This window comes from Camelus bactrianus, chromosome 14, assembly GCF_048773025.1.
Source record: "Camelus bactrianus isolate YW-2024 breed Bactrian camel chromosome 14, ASM4877302v1, whole genome shotgun sequence".
NCBI lineage: Eukaryota > Metazoa > Chordata > Mammalia > Artiodactyla > Camelidae > Camelus > Camelus bactrianus.
Genome location: NC_133552.1, coordinates 12,900,374 through 12,921,679, shown reverse-complemented (window position 1 = coordinate 12,921,679; position 21,306 = coordinate 12,900,374). Strand labels below are relative to the sequence as shown.

The 21,306-nt window shown below is 41.5% G+C and overlaps 1 protein-coding gene across 2 annotated transcripts in view; it reads left to right on the top strand.

Moving 5' to 3' along the window:
* Positions 1-21,306, top strand: part of FOXO1 (forkhead box O1) — a 91,168-nt gene that overhangs the window by 50,152 nt on the left and 19,710 nt on the right. The window contains exon 2 of one of the 2 annotated variants that reach the window (XM_010951461.3): positions 14,338-14,493. The exons of the other annotated variant lie outside the window; for it this stretch is intronic. Coding sequence (XP_010949763.2) covers positions 14,338-14,493 — 156 coding nt within the window. The remainder of the gene's footprint in view (positions 1-14,337; positions 14,494-21,306) is intronic. 2 annotated transcript variants of the gene reach the window in all.

The following is a 21,306-nucleotide window of genomic DNA, read 5'->3' as shown; positions in this document are numbered from 1 at the left end:
GTGTGTAGGCAGAGGGAGCAGGAGAAGAGCTCTCACACTGGTGAACAGGCCCTCAGATGGTCCTCGGGATACATGTGAGGGTGGGGAGGCTCAGCTGTTTTCTTTTCTGCTCTGAATCACTGGAAGAGACTTTTCCAAGCTCAGGGGAAGGCTCTTAGTGCAGGACCCTTCCTTCACCGAGGAAAAATGTAGGGTTTCAGCTTCAACCTTGATTCAGCATGGCCATTTACATTCTGACACAGGAGACCTTGTTCCGGGTATGATGAAGGGCTCTTGATGGTGGGGCATGACTTACAGATCCTGGTAATTTAGAGCCGCACAACTCAGGCTGATAAAATGGGCTCCAGTGGTCTCCGTCAAAAAGATGTGTGTAATTGAATTACATAGATGGTTCTGGAATGTTCTCACCGCCGACTTCTTGGGGAGATCTCTGTCTTAGTTAATGAGAGAAAGTGGCCATGAACTTGTCTCTTACATCAGACTCCGTGAGCCTTTATCTGTAATGATGGTAATAGGAATAGCAGTCCTAGAAACTTCACAGGGTTATTGTTGGGATTGATTGGGATAATATATGTGGAAAGACTATGGACTTTAAGGCATTAATCATATGCACTTACTTGTAAATAACGGTCTTCCAAGGTTTTGCTTTTGGTAAGTAGCCTTTCCGTGTGGTCGGTACTAAGCTGGCAGGGAGGGGGCAGTCCATTCCTTGTCACACTATGCTGGGGAAGACAAGTTGCTGTTGACCCAGGAAGGACATGTAGTGGGGAGATGGGGTGACAGGAGAGTCTCTCTTCCTCCTCTTTGGGATGCTGTGCTGTCAGAATGAGGATGAGGGGAATGTGGTGGGAAGACAGGATTAGTGAAGAGATGGCACTGGGGATAGTAAAGAGGCTGGTTGTGTATATATGGTCTTTCTCTTCTGAATACCACAGTGCTTAGATGATGAGTACGTAGAAGTTGAGAATTATCAGCAATGTTTAAAAAGTGGTTGTGACTTTTATGTGTTGTTGGCTTGCAATGTAAGCTCGCTGAGAACAGAGCCTACCCAGTAGTCTGGATGTTTAGTATAGTGAGGATTGGGGTTGGCTGGCTTAGCTGGAGAAGGTGGCCCTAACGGTACCAGTGATACTCCTGCTGTTGAACCTCACTGGGCCAACAACTGAGCTGCCAGGCACTCAAAGTACCTGAGCTTACTGGAACCTCACTAGGTGGCTGTTATCCTCTTTTATAGTTAAGGAAGCAGAAATCTTAAGTAATTTAGCCAAGGTCATGTAACTAGTGACTGTCAGGTATTTGAGTCAAGATTTCCAAAGCCACATTGCTTCTTAAGGCTAGTTTTAAAAATTTTATTCCTCAAATTTGGACTAGCCCACAAAGACTTACAAGATAGTCCTCAGAAAGCTTGCATGTCCACTAAGGCACATGAGACCATGGAAAGAAATGGTGTCAGGTATTGTAGAAATAATTGTGTGCCTGGATTAGAGCAGTCCTGCTCCATGGTCTTTTCTGGGCTTTCCTGTGGGCTGTCAGAACAAAAGCCTCAGGACTCCTGGAAAGTAACACAGGGCCCATTTTGAGTGCAAATGGGAAAGATTAGCTTTCATGAAAATGAACACTTTGTCCATTTGGCCACCTAAGAGGACTTAAATCAGGTTCCCTAACTCCTGTCTTTACTGTCCCTTTGTTGTATGACACACGGGCTGTGATTTCCCCTCCCTGTCCCAAACCCAGAGCAAATTCGGTTGTGTTAAATAATCACAATGCCATGTACTGCATGCTTTTATGCTTACTTGTTAGACTCGAACCCCTTCCCCCTCCCAGAAAAGAAGTTATGTTGCCATTTCTGCAGAGCCTATCACTCAGAAGGAAGAAGACTCACATGTCATGTCACTGTTTTGTAGCCAGCAGTCTAAGTTGTGAGATAAACATAGCTTGAAATGTGGCTTTAGTACCCCTTTTTTTTTTTAATGGTCTTGTGGTTTAAAGTATGATCCATGGGCTGGGCTGGTGGCATTAGCATCACTGGGGAACTTGCTGGAATCTCAGGCCTGATCCCAGGCATATGGAATCAGAGCGTGCATTTTGATAAGATCCCTGGTGATTCCTGTGTGTGTTTAACATGAGAAGTATTGGATTTTATGGTACTCAACCCCACTCCAAGTTAATGGTTAAGCTTACTGAATGGAGGTTTTTTTCTTCTCTGCAAAGCCTGTTTCAGGAATATAATCTTGTATTTTTAGAGCCAGTCCCTAAAGAACAGAAGTCTCAAGTATAGCTGTTTAGCATCAAAGGGGTATTTTACCATTTCTAGCAGTGTCTTATTTATTCAACCTCTTAATCACTCCATCTAAGTTTTCTTTATTTGTAATGCAAAGCTAATAGGGCATTCCTTTATGTGGGGAGAAGAGTTGATCTTGGCCTCTTAAGAGTATAAAAATTAGAGCCTAATTACAAATATACCTGATGGTAGCTATCATTGAAGATAGAAGCCTGTTAACTAATCGTATCGTCCAGATGGCCCCTCCTCCTCCTGCATGCACCCCTTTTCTGCTGCTTTCATTCAGCGTTCTTCCTTGGAGGGGAGTGTGAGGTGAACACAGAGAAAGGTGCTCCAAACCATGCAGTTCCAACCTCTTCATTTATTGGCCTTGCATCTTGCCTTCTCAGCGGTGAGACTTAGGCAACCTGGTCCTATTCCTGTCACTTACTGGCTTTGTGATCATAGCCTCAATTTCCTCACCCTCACAATGAAAGCATTGGATTCCAACACTCCAGAGATGCTCCCAGCCCATTTCCACCCTCTCCAACCAGCTCTTCATGACCCAGGGCCACTTCTGCCCCTGCTTCTAACACCAACCCCCCCCTTCCTTCTCTTCCTCCTCCACCCTAAATGCCTTGTCTTCTGCTCAGCTCCTTCTGCTCTCATGGACCTCCTGAAACTCCAGAAGAACATAGAAGTGACCCTCGTGGGTTTTTTGTGCACTATCATTAACTGTTGAAGGAGGAGTCAGATTCCACGTTCAAGGACTTGGAGGTGAACTTGTGACTGCACTTGGATGTATATTGCTGCTCACTCGATAATGGTGTAGCTCTCTTGGGGGGCCCTTCAAACAGAAGATACCCCTTTATGAACTATTACCTTTTTTTGTCCTCCCATTTTTAGGGAGGAGTTTTCCCTAAATCGTCTCCAAATTCGGAGAAATTAGGAGATCTTGGATCATTTTAGTATTAATGAATTGTGGGTTGTTGTCCAGTGAGCCCTTGTCTGAGGGGATCTCATTATAGGCAGTGCTCTATAATGGTGATAGGGCCACTCACCTTGTCTAGCTACACCTAAATGATCTTGGAGCCAACTGTTGAGTTTCACTTGAAAGCCTGTGAAACATCTAATCAAGAAGCAAAGAAGGATGTCAGAGAAGGATCCAAAGTCCTGGATTTTTGTTATATTGGGGTAAGTTTTACTGGAATGCTAGAAGATTCTTTATATAATAAATTGCTGTTTGGAAAAGTAGCAAACAACAAAAAGTTAAATTTTCACTTTTCTTTACCTTGTTGCAGAAAAGCGTGTTACAGCTCAGTGTTATAGCTCAGTTGTGACAGTAACCTGGATCCGGATGAGAGACCAAGCAGCACTTGGAGAGTTGGAGAACTCCAGTTTATTACACCAGTGGGCCCAGAGGAGTTAACACTCCAAGCTCTGGACCCCATCTGTAGGTTTACACAGGCTTTTATTGGCTACCAGTTTAGACTTAGAAACATTTTGTAACATCATATGCAAATAAGGTATAACAAAGGTGACTAATTAGGAACAAGCTTTGTAGAAATGGACCAATGAAGAATTAGCTCAGGGAACCAATAGAATCTTAGGGATAAGTTCTGCTTTCCTAGAAGTAAGCTGTTTCAGAGTTTAGAAAGTGAAATAATGTCTCAGGGCCAGGGAACCGAATGGTGCTGGCAGGAGGGTGGGTGCCCTGCCGTCTCTTTCATGGGGCTTCCCACCTCAACCTGTATAAGTTAGAACCATCCCATAGGTTGGAATGTCCAGTAGTTTGTATTACTTATTTATTACTAGGGTTCAAATTTGAACTTGAAATATTTTTAAAGCACACTGTACAGTGGTAATAGCTTTTCTTTGCAGGATGTTTACATATCTTGCTAAGCTTTTTATTATTACCTAGGTAGAAAACAGTAACATATTGGAATGTTTGTACACTGGTGCTTGAGACCCTGGAAGTAAACTGTTTTCTAATCACCATGTTACGTATGTGACCCAAGATTCAGTACCTCTCCACCTTGAGTCTTAGATTTGAAATGATCTCATTTAAAATACTTCCTTCTCTTCTTGAGGCATAGTTGATATTGTTAAATTTTATAAACATAACTGTTAGGTAGGCTATGACATGATTACTTACTGGATTGGAAATATCATAAGCCATGTGCCTCTTACTACATTTAATAATGTGAGACCCAGAATTGCCCCCTATATATTTCTTTAATATTTCATGGCAGGACAGTAGGGGTCTGCCATCCCTTTAAGCAGTAAAGTAATATGAGGAATTGGAAAATAGGATTATTGAAATTGGGAAGAAGGAGGGAATAACTTGGATTCTTCTCAGTTATTAGAAGTCTGGTTTCTTGGCCGTGCTAAGCACTGCAGAAAGACAAACAAGAGTAAGACAGAGTTTTAGTCCTTTAGGAGCTTACATCCAAGGCAGGGGTCACCTCATGCTACAGTTCTAGTTGTAGAACTGGAGCTATTCAGAAAATGTTCCTAAGGAATGTAGTAAGCAGGACAGTCCTCTGGTTTAGTTTTGCTTCTTCCCTGCTTTGAATGCTATTCTAAAAGAGAGTGTTCTTTGTTATGGATCTTTGAAATACAAATTGATCTGCTGCTTTTAAAAATTTAAGATAACTCGCTGGAAGACATTGTAGGCCTGGTTCACAAAACAAATTGTGCAGACAGCTCTGTGTCCAGAGTTTTGAAACATATATATTTTAACGGATGGCAGGTACACAGGTCCTCACATTAGTTTGCCCGCAGTTTAGTAATCTGAGGGCTGTTGGAGGAAGAGATGAGAGCAGGGTGAAGATTACGTGAGATGGGCACAGCACACTGTGATACCCCCTTCTGGGAAGGGTGAAACACATGTGAATGTGGTAGGGGAAGATGCCAGTTTGTGAGAATTCAGGCTACTGATTTATTTCATTTAATCTGCTTGCAAAGCTTTAACTTACTTACTGAGTTATTGCAACCAAACATTTCAAATAACCTTTCCAGTTTTAAGTTACGTATTGTCCTCAGGAAATAACATACAACCAGCAACTCTTCTCCTTACTTGTTGGCAGAAGGTCTCTATGATTCTCAGTGGATTTGCAGAGCAGAAATGATGGACTTTCTGATGAACTCCCTGAGTGGTCCTGCTCTCTGCTTGAGACTGCTTGTCCTTTTGGCCTTCTGCTCTTCCTCCTTTCATCAGTCATGCTCCAGCGCTCCAGTGGTCTTCTAGAATCTACGCATTGTGTTTTTAGCAATACCTAACACTTTGAAAACTAGAGGGAATAAAAGGAAGAAGGGACTGGACATTAAGTAAAAGAGGATTTTACTGGGCAACTTATAAAGAGGAATGTTAACTGAAAATTGTCATATTCCAGGCAAAATGTTTAGTTAAATTAAGTCTATTCCAGTCCCCAAAGCAATTTGATTTTCTTTAAAAAAAAAATAAAATAGCTGCACAGAAGGCCTTAGTACAGTTCTCAGTGTGGTGTTTAAACTGGATTGGCTTTTCAACATCTCTCCTCATCCTCATCACTTCATTCACAGCAAATCTGAGCCAATGTAACAAATCTAGACTTTGAGACTGCTGAGATTAACCTCTGCTGTGGAGATGGAAAACTTAACTTTAGCTTTTAAATGTTCTGGGTTGGTGCTGTTTTTGGTTCATCTTTAGATTTTACTAGTTCTGAGTTTGAGTTTTCATATTTTAGCTCTTGCTAGGTTCCCATTTTGGAGTACAAGCATACCTTGCTTTATTGCAGTTTGCATATACCGCATTTATTGTAAACTGAAGGTTGGTGGCAAACCCTATGTTGAGCAAGTCTGTCAGCACCATTTTTCCAACAGTATTGTTTTAAAATTAAGGTATGTAGATTTTTTTTTTTTTTTTTAGACATAATGCTTTACTTTAGCTCTGGAAGGGGTGGGCATTTGGATAATGTTCATTTTTGGCAGGAAAGCTCTTTTAGGGATAGAAACTGCTGGGTGTCATTTTGTAAGATGGGACCCAGGAGTCAGCAAGGAGAGGATTTCTCCATTTGTGGCATTTAGGCCTTGGTGTAAATACCTCTCAGACTGTTTTGTTTGCATCTTTTAGCTTAAGATGTTATTAGATGGTACTAGTCTAATCCAATCCCGTGTTTTGTGAAAATAGGTTTTTTGTTTATCCAAGTAGGCTTCTCTGTCATTGTGCTGGAGTAGTCATTCTGGGACAGAAATGATGGTTTTCAAATCTGTTACATTTTCGGACTGGCTAGAGGGGTTGTTAAATAACACCGTTGTTACTAGGAGAAATTGGGTAAGGGCCATAAGCAGTAGGGAGAGAGAGGCTGCCACGGGACAGAATTGCAGACTTTTGCTAAAATTTACTTCTCACTTGCACATTATGGCTAAAGAGTAAGACCTGTCACTTTCCAAGTTGCTCATATTTGCGTCCTCATCTTCTTGTTTCCAAGCACCCCTCAAACATCTGCTTCTGATCTTGTCCAGTCATGCTCTGGTGACCAGCCCCAGCAGTCTGGCAGCTCCTCCAGCCAGCTCAGGCCCCTCACCTGGGAACAGTGGCTCCCCTGCAAACCTCTGTTGCTGACACACAGAAGCACGTTTCTTCTTTCTTAACTTCCAGTTAAGAGTTACCTTGGTGGCTTTGAAATGTGTTCGGAAACAGAATAAACTCAAAGGATTCTGTTAATCTATTCTGATTTATTTAGGAGGCAGCAGCATTCGTTATTTGACTTATGTTACTGGTTAATTAATCAGACTGGAACATGTTTCCTTTTTACAAATTGAATGCTGAGAGAGTAACAAAGACCAAATATTTTACAACAGGGATCCTTGAGTTTGACTCTTTTTACAACACAGATCCTTGTGTTTGACTCTGAAGTACCATATTTTATTTTGCAGCAACTTCCGGTTTTAGTGACACTGAAATACTTTCTATAATTAGCAAGTTTTGAATTTTAAGTAAATTAAAATGGAAATGAAAGTTATTTCTAAAAATAATGCTAACTGTGCTTATGTGATATATATTTTTTTAATTCCATGTCATTGTTGGTGAGAAAGGCCTTCATTGGGAAGAAAATGTAAATTTCATGCCATTCTCTTGTTTAGAATTAATTGTTTGGAACTGTTTATGAGAATAGATGGGAATGTTTGAGGTTCCTTTTAGTGTCAGATACTCTTGTGGTCATTTCTTGATGATCTCCCCTGACTGACTGACCGATGGGCTGTTTGCATCAGCAGGATTTCCAAACCACTGTCTTGTTGACTAGGAGCGACCTGCCTTTTGTTTTACCGAGGAAGGCTCCTTTGCTCATTCTGAAATCTCTAGAGAGGGTTTGGCTGAGGACTGCTCTTATTAGGCTGGTGCCTTCTACCAGTGGGGGTTGAGAAGATTTGATGACTAATGGGAATAATCATACTGCTTCCCAGCTCCTTTTTAGTGGGGTCTTCTTGTGGTGACTTTCCGGCTTGGAGTAAACTTCCCCCCAAATCTTATACACTCAGTCAAATATAAGGATGAAAGTTTATTCCAAAGCTGAAAAGTTTTTTTTTTTTCTGGACTTTGGGATTCTGTGACCATTGTTTGCTTCTGCTAGTTATGATTGTGAAGGGTTTAACACCCTCATTCACTGGGATTTTAGCTAACTTAGTGGAAAATGAAAAGGAAGGCAGAGAACTTTGTTTTACTCATGACGTCACTTGGCTTACCCAGATTCAGCTGAATCAAGGCGTGGTAGTGAAAGTAGAGGTCCTTTCTCCAGATATACCTGACCTTCCTGAGAAGTATAGTTCAGGGAGTCATAACCAGAGCCTGTCTTAGGAACACACTAATCATTTGGAGAGGAAGGGTAGGAATTTTAGTGCTCCATTAATCCTCCACTCTTGGTTTCTCTAGGATTAAATTTAACGTTTATTTAAATGTAGGCTTCTGTTTACCTGAACCCCTGACCTTTTGTTAATTGAATTTAGTTTGTGAGATTCTGGACCTTCTGCACCATGGGAGATGTGGGGATATGGAACATGATGCAGTATTCTGTACTTTGCATTATGTAATTTGAAAAGCGCTGTCCTAACCTGAAAAAGTTTGTCCATTTGTTCTCTTTAGTATGGAAGACCTTATGGTTTGCTTGGAGGTCAGCCTGCACAGCAGAGGCAGAGACCCATTTCCACTGCCAAAGCCCTGGCCGTTTTCAAAGACAGGGAAGGGATGCTGTGAATGGCAATGACAGCACTTTAATTGGATGGGTTTCATAATTAATGTCTCCTTAAGTGAAGACTTCTGTTTAATTTGCCTTTCCAGACCATTTGGTAGAAATTGCAGAGGAACAGAGGAAGAACAGCACATAGTCTTTGGCAGTCAGTGAGCACAGACAAGGAAGTGCCAGCTCCTTTGTTTAAAGGTGGCTGTTTTCTTCAAGCGCTTAAAGGAGATTTGGTTTTTGTCTAGTGAATTGTGCTGTAGGTGTAGAAGGACTGCCTTTGGGACCATCCTAGTAATTATTATGGTTAGTACAAGTTCCTCCCTCCATTCTTGAGTCTTTCTTTTAATAAAAATGATGTTATTTTACAAAGGTACCCAGCCTTGGAGAGGAGATGAAATTTGGATAAATATTTTTAAATTTGTATTTGAATGGGAAGATTAAAACCATTCATGGTAAGTAACTTTGGCTCATCTAGAGTTTTCCATCTTTTTCATGTTCCTGCATCTTGTGGATAATGGACCACTCATTCCTGTTGATGCCTGGGGACCTTGTCACTCTGGCCTGCTCTCACTCTTTTTCTTCTTCATTCCGAGCCTTCGCCCAGCAGAAGAGGTCAGGCAGGTACACGTGCATTTGGGAAGGAGGTGGTGGAAAAAATATGGAATAATGAGCCCTTCTGACTTTGGATTCGGCAATTTAGCATTGGTGCAGTAGGTGGAGTTATTCTTGGAGCCCCCAGTTTGAAGATTGCTGTGCAGAAACCCATCTGTGCCGCTGGTTGCCAACATTTCTGGTACAAATATTGTCATTTGCTCTTGAGGCAATCTGCTATTTCAGTCCTAGATGCAGTTTTGTAATATGCTGGGCAAAATAGTAGAGAAAAAATATCTTAAGTGGTGGTATAATCTTCAGTTTAAAAACACTTTAGCAATGTTTCCAGTAGAGGATTTGTTCAGCGTGTCTTCTTTTCTCCTTTCCTTGGCTTGTAAACATAATCTAAATTCATTTTTTCTCACTTGCCTGAGCCACGGTTTCCTTGTGCTGACTCTGCACCCACACGAAGGAAAGATGGAGACTTGAGTAATATTTCTTCAAAATCATACTCTGTGAAGGTTTGGCATACCATGTTTGTTCTCTTGATAAGAAAGTAACTCACCCAGAAGTTACTCGGTTAAAAAACATGCTACTACATAACCCTTTCCCAGCCTCTGGTCTTCCTTGTCCGGATGGTGAATCATTCTGCCTTGCGAGGAGCAGGGAAAGAAGGCCCCTCTGTTGCCTGCAGAGTGGGAGCTCCCTGAGGATTTGGGAGATCTCCAGAAACCCTGGGGATGGAGCTGTGCTCCGTTTTATCGGGCTTCATCATTAGGCCTTTCCTAGAGAGGGAAAGCATGTCCTCTAGGAAGTACTACATTTCTTTCTGTTTTTGAGGCTTTCTCATTTTTCCCCCAGCCTGATACTTAGTAAGAAATCCATTTTCCAGTATGTCTCAGTGTACATGTGCACACACAAGATAAGACAGTTTCACAAAATAGACAAGTTTCCTATTTTATTAATGGGAAATAAAAAGCTGGCCTCACTGATTGATTCCACTACTTTATGGACTGTAATCCAGACTTTTTGGCCTGAGGGCTTTCCCACTTTTATTCTTTAAAGACTTTCACATCACAGCAGCAGCCTTAGAGTTAGGGGAAAAGTGTATGCAGCATATGTGGAAGACTGGCCCTTGGTCGTGGGATGGGGAGGAGGGTTCACAGATCACTTGGGCACACCCTGAAAGAAGGAGCCCCTTTTTGGATTGGCCTCATCTCAAACATGGAACTTGTTAAAGGTGTGCACTAAACACCTCCAAAAGATGTTTGATGTGATGTGAACCTTGATGTGACTGACTAGCTAGGATAGTTTTGCCCTTATCTAGACATCTTTGTCATACAGATTTTGCTTTCAGCCCTTGAAAACTGCTGGCTGCTGGGATCTATTTTTGGATGGGATTTCACGCTCCTTTCCTTTTGCGTTAACCTCAGTCAGGCTCACTTAACCTCCTCTCAGCTCCGCTGTGTGCAGAACCTTTGATACCATGAAAGTACATTCCACTGTTAATTTCCTCAGAGCAAGTGTGAAGTCCGTCTCCACCCTGTGTCAGATGGCTTGTCAGAAATGTAAAGGAATTTGAAGTGACATCAGAGTTTGACAAGACATGATTACCCTTTCTCTGCCAAAGCAGGAACCATGGAAGTGGGTGCAGTCAGGCTGCAGCAGGGCTCCTCCCACTGAGTCCCTGGCTGGCTTTTTGGTATCTGGGGCAGTGATCTTGTTAAAGCCTGCATTGTGAAGTTGGCTGCTTGTGTGTCCAAAGGAAATACTATATATTAAAGAGGAAAGCGGGGGAGGAAAGTTCCAGGAAATTGAAAGGTGAGGTTGACACGTCCTCATTCACTAATGATGCTTCTGTTTTTCTTTCTGAAAAACAATGATGATTTAAAGTTTGATCTCAGAACAAACTGGCTCTTATCCATAACCTTATATTTTTAAACATCCTTTCTTAACTACTTATTAAATAACATCATACTAATAAGTTGCCTTTTATTATTTGGTGTTAATGACCCCAAAGCACCCTAACACAGTGTTTCTCAAACTTGCCTGTCAGATGAGGTACTTGTTAAGAATATTCTGGGACTTCGCCCTCCTCTTATTGAATCAGAATCTATATGGAATAACACAGTTGAGTGATTTTCTTAGAATATGAGAACTGAAAAAAAAATGTTGGGCATGGAGCTAGTCCAGGTGTTTCCAAACCTGGTGACTCTCACTGTTATGACTCTTAATACAGGGAGTCTGGGCACCCTCCCTTACCTGCTGGATCCCAACCTCTGAGCCAGGGGCTTTAGGGTTTTAGTTTTCAATAGGCTGGTCATCAGCCTGGAGGGGTAACCCACTCATCTTTTCAGATTCCTTCAAGAAAGGGAAATTGACTTGATGTGCTTGGTTATTGGGCTAGAAAATAGCAGCACAAGAAATCCTCTTCTGATATATATTGATTGACTCAAGTAATATTCATATTTCAGGTCCTTAGCATGGGGAGATTCAAGATGAGGGAGCAGGGTCCCTACCCTTGAGGCACATGTACTGTTGCTCAGCCTTTCTCAAAGGATGAGTTTGGGGTGTGGCATGTACCCTGCTACCCCAGCTCTCAGATGCGCATGTGCCTGGGTTGGGGTCAGAAAGTATAGGGCGCCTACTCTTCTTCCCTTGTTGGCTGCTGTCACCCTCCATTTGTTTTTCTCTTAACAGCTTGATGAAATATCCCCAACATCTAGAAAAGCACAGAGGCTAATATATAATTAGTAAGCACATGCCTCCACATGGTTTTAACAATTATCACCCATCTTGCTTGAAACCTTTCTGCCTTCCCTGAGTCACTAATCCAGAGGTGGGCTGTTGAGGGCTCCTTTTCTTAGAGAAGCCTGCCCCCTGCTTGGCTTACTGTGTAGGTCCATAAATCCTACATAGTCACATCCCCTTTACATTTATATAAATGGTGTCAGTGTAGGTATCATTCAGCAACTTTTTTTTTTTGAAGTCAGCATTATGTTTTTGAAATTTGTCCATTGTTACCACATGACCTGACATGGCCCCATACTTATGAGTAAAATCAGGAAATTGAAGCCAGACAGCTTGAAAACCTTCTTAATGGAAAAAATGCAAGAAGATGTGGGTGGGAGACAGTTTCTGTTGAATTTTTAGTATAGAACACTGTCATTTATGGGAAAATAGTTAATTTGAATTAGGCACTATTTTGAATAGCCCAGTATCAACTTAATGAGTATTAGTTACATGTTGTATGAAAAGTTCATTGTTTTTATTTACTATGGGTGTAGTTATTGCAGTTTGGTTCCAGACAGGTGAAAGTTAAGATTTGTGGCATAAAACAGGAAGCAGATGGAGGCTAATTAAAGTTCTGTTGATGATAAAAGGATGACTGATCAAGGAGCAGCTGGCTTCCCAATTTAAACACAATTTGTCCTATTATATGAGGACAGCCTTCCGCAAGTTCTCATGAATATCTTTCAAAGGTGAAGGAATGTGTTTCAGCAACAAGTGTGAAGGCTGTTGCACTCTATTTTTGTTCACTTTTTTGCCTTCAAGCAGTATGTCTTCAGGGTTTACCCAAGATAAAGAAAGGGGGTCACAAAACCCGGCTAAGATTTTCAGGGGTGCTCCGTCCACTCCAGCTACCTATTACACCCTGGAAAAGCTTTCTTCAAGGAAGTGCCCAAGCATTTGATTTTATTTTGTATCTTTTTCTTATTTTTCCCAACACCCTCTCCTCTTGGACTTTAAAATGTTGGTGCCCAGGCCATAACCCATCAAGTCCCATGACTTGCCTAACTAGACCGCTCTGTGTGTATGTGTGTAGGTGACGGCAAAGTCCTGCTCTGATCCTTGAGCTTCTGGCAGAGCTTATTTTGCTTGATTGTGCCCTGGATGACTTTCACCTTCAAGTGACAGCATCTCTTGTTGCTACTGCTAATAATGGTTGGATAAACATTAAGACCCAGTGCCCTGGATGTATTTTGCCTAAAAAACATACCAGCACTGGGTTTTCTTCAATTTTGTGCTGGGTGGTGACATGAGATCACATGACATTTGACTTGCCTGGAGTCAGAGGCTAGACGTAGGCTTGACATTTTGTATTTATAAGTGCTTCGTTTGGTTATCTCATTTTAATCCTTATAAAAACCCTTTGAAGTGATGATGATTATCCCCATTTTGCAGAGGAGGCGATTAAAGCACGGAGAGTTTGTGGTACAGCCAAGGTCACAAGTTTACTAGGTGCCAGCAGCGGGTTAGAATCCAAGTTTGTCTGACAACAGGCTCGTGTTCCTCAGCCACTATATTCTACTGGTTTTGTGTAAAACTACCATCAAATGATTGTTTTCTTCCACTTCCTGCTTAAGAAAAAGAGCTGTCATTTCCTGGAAAAACAAAAATCTTAGGATATAGTTTCTGACTTCATCTTATTTGATTAAGTAAGTATTTATATGTGTGTATGTGTGTGTGTATCATACACACACTTGGGAGGAAATCAATTTTTTGAATGAATGCATGAAAAAGGAGTAATAGGTCTCCCCCCCCCCCAAGGAAGTAGCTTCATTCTGATTTTAAAAGTTATACATGCTCTTTCTTTTAACAACAGCAAAAAAAGACAACATGCAGCTAGAAAATAAAAATCCCCATTGCCTTCACCATCAGGAGACATCATTATATTATCATCATTATATTCTTTGAGATTGTCTTGTAAAAGAAATAATTGACCAAATAGATCTCACGTAACTGGTAATAAAGGTCACTATTTATATTAGCTACAAATAGCATGAACCTGAGGTTTCAGGGCGTCATAATTGACATTCATTGTCACGTGTTGTATATAAATAAACTGTCCAGTCCTCGATGCTATTTTTGCCTAATCTGGTTCTGCACTAGTTCTGCTACACAATGTGCTGATTAGGAGAGCCCGTGTACAGGTTCCTGTCCTCCAGGCTCTTTTTCCAGGACCCTGGAAACTGTCCCTCCACTCACATCGCAGTTGACACAGTGTGTGCTGTCACAGTTAGGGCTTGAGTGTTTTCCTGACTTGTGTCTCAGGAATCATAGTCATTTTTTTCATTCTGCTGTTTTCTGAGCAAATCAACCTATCACACTCTCCTATCTTCTCCTCCCCTTCTCTTCCTCCTCCTGTACATTGCTTGCCTTCCTTCCTCTCACAGAAGCATTTAGGGAGGTGGAAGAGATCTGGAAATGAAATTTGAGTGGGCCCCTTCTCCCCTGGTAACTCTGCCTTGTGTATTTTTGAAGATACTGATGTTGGCTGTTGCTGTGAGATGTCGGGAGAGGGGCCTGTGTAGGACCTGCTTCGTCCTGAGTAACCTGACCTGGCTTGGAGAGCCTGCGTCTCCTTCGTCCTTCAGAGAAGAAGAGGGCACGGTTCACAGAGCACCTGGGCTTCCCAAGGTACCTGGGACAGCTGTGTTCTTTGCTAGGAAGCTTGGGTAGCTCTGCAGCTCTCAGGTAGCGTGCCCTTCTACCCTGGGCACCATCATAAAATTTCACAAGTGTACTCTATGCTTTTTGAAGCAGTTGTATCCATTACAATTCCTCTGTGAGGCAGTTAGGACAAGCATTTTTTTCTACTTTATAGACAAGAAAGCTGAGATACACAGCATATAAAATATGTCCTAAGTCATACACATAGAGATAGAGCCAGACCTAGGTCTTCGACCTCTTGACCACCGTCTTGCCGTTAGACTGGCATTTCCACAGTGTGTGCCACTAAGCATTGGTTTCAGTCTGGTCTGTCAACAAGTGTCAGAGACATGAAGGTACATGTTATCACACCCACAAAACAAAACACAGATTTGAGTTAATGAAGGGTGCTGTGTTTTGCTTTGCTTTACTTTGTATTTTAACATGAAGTTAAGTGTATTAAAGGCTCAAAAAATTATGAAATGGGGAATCCTATTTCAGTCCGTGTGGCCAAATGTCTTGAATATACGTCCTTGGTGAGTTTTCACCCCAGGAGGAGCCATTATTCTGCGGAGCATATATTGAAGATGCTTTCCTAGGCCCAAATGTGCTGCCTTGCCCTGGATTTACTTTGGAGGTGCTCCAGGAGACCTCAGTGGTTAGGGGAAAATCGAATCTTTGGAGACCTGGAGTGCGAGTGTACATAGACAGTGGCTGGAGATGCTTCGGGAATAGAGACTACCCTGGGAGTGGAGTGGGAGGTTGGCCCTTGGGAATCCTGTCATCATGTTACTGTCAGCAGTTCAGCAGGAACTTTGTGGAGAAGGATTTTAACCAGAACACAGGAAGGTTCTCCATCAACAGGATCAGCATTCTAGGACTGGTTGTCAGCTGGTAGGTCAAGATTCATGAGCTGTAGCCTGAGTGACAGCTGCACTGTTTGGCACGGATAGATGTAAGAAATTTGGACCAAGAACAGCATGCTGGTGTGTCTCGGCCAGTGTTTAACCAGACACATACCTGGAGTGAGGCCGTGTGTATCAACCACCCCCACCCCTGTTCTTCTTTATTATTTAATATTCAACTTTGCTGCTTTTGTTACTCTTACTGGATTGGTTGGTTATGGGGAGGGGGTGTTTGGTGAAGGTGCTAGTGGCAGATTATACATGCATTTCATTAGTCAGCCCTCTTACTTCCTTTAGGAGAAGCAGAACTTCATAACAAAACTCTTTTATTTTGAGGTAAATTGTTCCAGCCAGGCAGAAATGATTTACTATTTTGCATTGAAATCTCAAACGAAGGAAGCAAGTCTAACTTCTCAGAACTGATCCTGGCCATTATACTTGATCTTTTCTTCCCTTCCCTTTTCCTTTTCCTCCCCTCCCCTTTTCCTTCTCCTCCCCTCCCCTCTCCTCCCCTCTCCTCTCCTTTCTTCCTTTCTAGAGTATCTACCTGCTTTCGTCCTTACCTAAGCTAAGCTATTTCAGGAGTTGGGTGTAGATGAAAAGTTCACATTAAAGTATTTTAAAATCCAGAAGGTAGAAACTATATTAATGGAAGTGCTTTGTTTGGTTTCTTTTGTGTTGGGGGAGAATACAATGATCCCAATAGGAGTAATGGAATGGTTGGGAGAACGTGTTGTACAATAGATGGGAGGTTAATAACCTAAGGTGTGATATTTGTCTCATCAAGAGTTCCTCGGTGCTCCTCCAAGAAAGTGATCAGACCAGGTATTAGACTGTATGACCTATGTTTTACAAAATGTTTGATCTGTCTGCTATTGTTTGCTAGTAACTTCTTGATTTTTAAACCTGGTCGTAAGTTGCATGGCATTAACTTATTTTGGGACCGAAAAGAAAGGAAGCAGATGGATGCCAGGGCTCCTGGGCTGTGAAAGAAGGTCAGTGGGATCTGCTGAGGGTAGGGGTTATACCCACAGTCATGTACTTTTATAATCAAATTCTGATGGGATAATCAACTGTTAAACATTAACTTCCCAAGATTCAGACCTCTTTCCTGTGTGTGTGTGTGTGTGTGTGTGTGTGTGTGTGTGTGTGTGTGTGTGCGCGCGCGCTTTCCAGCTGTTAGTCAGTCTAGGCCCCAGATCTCATGTGCACCTACCAGGGTACTGACTAATCACTCCTGAGTAATTTGTTGTAGCTTTCTCCCTGTTTATGCTGAGCAGTCCATGGTTACATTGTAGGGCATTATTTCCTTTAATTTCCCCTTGGCCGTTCAAAACAACCTGAAAGATGTTATGGTTGAGCCTAGACAATGACCTCAAGAAACAAAAATAAACCTTTCAAAAAGTAAGAACGGAATTTGTAAGCCAAATTCTGTGAACGAAGAATAAAAGTTTGAAAACACACACCAGACTTTACACATGTTAAAATCTTGTTCATTCAAAACAAATGGTCCTAGCCCCCAGTATCCTGCCCTCCTTGACTGAAAAAACCAGAGATTATGCCACGGGTTTTAGAACTACCAGGTAGCATTCGAATCATGAGACAAAAGCCGAGCAGCTGCTTTAATATAAAACCCCATCATTTGCAGGGAGATAGGTGGGTAAAGCCCTGAAGGCGACACTCGTCATCAGTCTTTCCGCACAAGCTGTGGCACCATTCTACTGGGGGTAGTGATTTGAACCAAGGACACCTTTTGGGGTGGGAAAGAGCCATTCCAAAGATAGTACCTCCCTGAGATGTTTTGCTCATCAACAAAAATTTAAGTGCATGTAAAAATACAGACACCCACGTATATTTAGATTTTTGGATAATCTAAAGTATCTACTTTCCAAGCAGGGCACCGTGTCTCCTCTCCCACCGTCTTGTGGGAAGACAGGCTGGCACTTTCCCTCTGGGTTCCATGTTGTAACTTTATTCTGATCTTTACTTGCTCTCCTGAGTGTTCAGATAAAATACAAGCTCCTTGCTCATTTTTAAAAGTCCCCTCCCACTCTGTTTTCCCCTCTTTCTGCATCTGAACTCAAATATGGCCATGCTTACCCCTTCTCCAGACAGGTTAGTACTTTAACACACTTCTCTCACAAATACTAAATAGATGATACTTGTTGGGTGGTTTGTGCACCCTGAGCGTTTAGTACTGTGATTCAATAAGGTAAATATTGTTGGATTGTAAATCACTTACCCAGGATTACTCAGGCAGTATGTGGATTTGAGTCCAGGGCTCTTGGGTTTTAGAACACATGTTGTATAGTATACCTGTCAGCTTTGATTCATGTTCTACACTCACATCAAGAATTCCTTCCCCCTTTATCCAGCCATTGGAATCTTGCCTTTCCTCATGTTCCAATTACAGGTTAGGGTCTTTCCTTTCTTGTTTTGAGCATGTGCCACATTTCATTTTGGAAAAGAGCCTTATGTGCCTTTGTTGTTTCCACAGTACCTAGTCAACATTAAGGGCCCAGTAAATACATGTTGACTTGAAAATGACGTTGATTGCTTTCAATTTGGCTGAATTAAAAGACCCTTATTTATGTTATTGAAATGTGAATGGAAGTAAATTAATTTCTGAAATGGTCTGGAATTAAATAGTTTACATTAGACTCACTTCGACTAGGCTTTGCTTATTTTCTTGATTAATTTGGGATGGATTTTTCAATAATAAAAACTGAAGGTAAAAGTTTATTTTCTGTTCATATTCCCAGTAAAAATGACTGACTCAAGATCCTGTGAGATCCTTGGTACCCCGATCCCTCTTGGTCCCCCAACAGCAAAGGAGTGCTCTGTTGGTGACTTGGGTGGGACTGCCTGGATGTGTTCTGTTCCAGCCCTTATTCACCCTGGGGTCCTTTTGGGACAGCCGGATGTATATATAATGAAATAAACAAAAAACTAACCCAACGTGGAAAGCTCTCTTAAAGAAAATGTTTTGCTCTAAAATGGCATGCTGCTCCAGCCTAATTTATAGCTACTTTGAGGACTAAAACAGTTATCCAATATATTGATGTCCGTTTTATTAATTATTTGATAGAAATGTATTATGGACTTTAAAAATGATTAAAATGTAAAACTTCTTATCTTTGAGGTATATGATTGCACTGAAGAATAATTGTTTCAAACTTTGTTCACCCTCTAACAGTTCTAAACGATCTCTTGCAGCCTTAACTAGATTGTCAGAATTGGATTTAATTACTTTTCCAAGTAATACAAAATAAAGAAAATAATACCAGAGACTACCTGTTGGTTTAGAAAAAAAGTGAGAGTTGAAATTAAGGCTGATCTCACTGCTCGTAACTGTTTAAGTATCTGCGATAATGGGGCTGACAGCTTCTTCCAGAAAACTTTGCTTTTGTTTTAGAATATCAAGGATTTCTGGAAATTGAATAGTGTCTTGCACATTTTTGATATGCTGTGTGGTTTCCACATGTGCTCTCACTTAGTCTTCACAATGCTCCTTTGGGTTATGTGATGGTGAGGCCCAGGACATCATCTGACTTGCTTAGATTCATATGCAGAGTAAATGACCTAACTTGGACATGAATGTAAGCCCTTAGTCTTCTGGGGAGACCCTTAATACTGAACCATTATGGCAAATGCATGATTTTAAGAAAGTGGAGAAAAGGTTCTGCTGAATGTACTGATATATTATGGTAGAAATCATAGCTGTGGTTCAGAATATACTTGAATGTAGTAGCTTGGAAGATATATAAAACATTTGTACTGTGTGCAAGATTCTCACATACAGTTTCCTTTTGGACAAAATTCAAAGTGATAAACTGAAAACAGTGAGCACTGAAGTTCCAAAGAGGAGTTTAAGGTGGACCACCACAGACTATGGGCTTGGGTGAGAAGTTCTAATTCTCCACTGGTTTGAATTATCCTAAGAAATGGTTCATATAATCATTCTTTCTTCCTTTGCTAGTTTCCCTGGAGTGTTTAAGATAGAGCTTAACTGTACCAAATTCTCTCATTGTTTTCTCAGCTCCAAACAGTGAATATGTGTTGTGGAGCCAGTGCATTTTAAAAGGTCAACACCTCCTAAAAATGATATTCATAACTACTAAAAGTAGCTGTGAGGTTTTTGTCTTTGGAGATTTGTAGACAAAGTCTTATACTTTCAATTCTTGGCAATGTTGTTCATGTTTCTAAAGAGGACATGAGTTCAAACTGCAGCGTTAGGAGTAAAAAGTTTAATACAAGGAAAATTTTCCAGATAAGTAAGTTTTGCTGATTGCTCAGTCGAAGATCTTCAGGTGGTTTGGGAATCCTTTTTGTCTTAGTTGACTTTCTTTCTCCCTTCTCTCTGGAATATGGATCAGCCTAGCCCCAGGCTGAGCTCAAAAGTAATGAACTCACAGGAGTCATCGTAGGATGTCCTCAGGTCGCCTCAGTCTGGTTCCAGGGCAGACTCAACTTGGAGCCTTCCAGCATCCCCTGAGCCCAGGAGTGATCTTGGCCAAGCACATGCTCCCAGAACTGGCCTTCGTCTTGACTCGAGGCCTGATTGAGGCTGCAGGTACTTGTGGCATCACTTGGTGAATGTGTTACTTGTAGTGGAGTGTTGGTGACTACACAGGGGTGAGGGGGTTGCTTCTCAGGCTCCTTTTCTGTTCAGAGTTTGCAGACAGAAGTGAAAATGCTGTTCACAGCATAGGTGTTTACACTGAGTAGGAAACTTGGTCTTACAAAAAAGCACAGCACCATATTGTGAGAGGCCCATGGACAGATGCTGCTTGCGAAGTTAAGTGTAGGCCTCTTGTACGGGACAGGGGCCGTGTTGCTGGGAAGGTGTGGTTTTAGGGTGGACACATTATGGAAGGCCTTGAGGGTCGTATCTGTAGGTTTTTAGGTATCTTAATGAAAGCTGCATTTCTGAAACATTTTGGGGGGTTCTTCTGGAGTCCCTGAACTGGCGTGGGTCCTGGTAATGCTGAAGGAGCCTTTGTTGTTTGGAAGGAAGGTGTGAAGAGTAGGGCTGTTACGTAGCAGACCTGCTGTGTCTGTGGTCTGTTCACTGAGGTGGATCCCTGATGTCTCCAGGATTCTTGGGAACAGCTCTGGCTGGGCCCAGCCTCCCATGGTAGGGGGCATTTTGCTTTATCATAAAGTAAATGGGCCCCAATGGTTTTGCTAGTATTGGATCAGTCAGTGAATTTTTGTAGTTATTTGACTTGAGGCAGGATCCCAGGAATTTGGAGAAGGTGGCCCCAAACCAGTGTGTACTTACCAAGTCGTTGTTGCTTTAGGTTCCTTAGCCAGAATGATGGGCAGGCAAGCTGGTGTCAAGATTGTATATCACGGAGGTAATTCTACATTGCAAATAAAATGTAGTTCAGAGTTACATTTTATTGCAATTTGCTGTTCATTTTGTAATCTGGATTTACCATATTTGAGTTCCAAAATAGAAAAAAAAACCACATAAACCTAGACTTTGTACTTTTTAATTCTATTTGCTAAGAGTAGCAATTCTTGGTAAATAGATTTTGCATTGAGTGAATTCATTTTTTTCCCCTAGATTTTCCAGACAGTGAACATATTTAGAATGAGAAGCAGTTAAAGATAGTACATCCTATGGATGGGATTTTATCCTAGAGATTTTAATCTGTCAAAGTTTCAACCTTACTGCCTTTGAATTTACATTGATAAAGCTTTTTGTTGGCTCTTATAAACAGTTTGGGTGCACACCTTGAATAAGCATTTACTTAACATGAATATGTTTAATGGGCTCATCACTAACTCTGACAATACTTTAAAATTCCCTTCAGTTCTTTTCAGAAAACTTTATGTTTGACCAAACTGTTGATACATGCTGTGCTTCACTTTATACCTAATTTAAGTT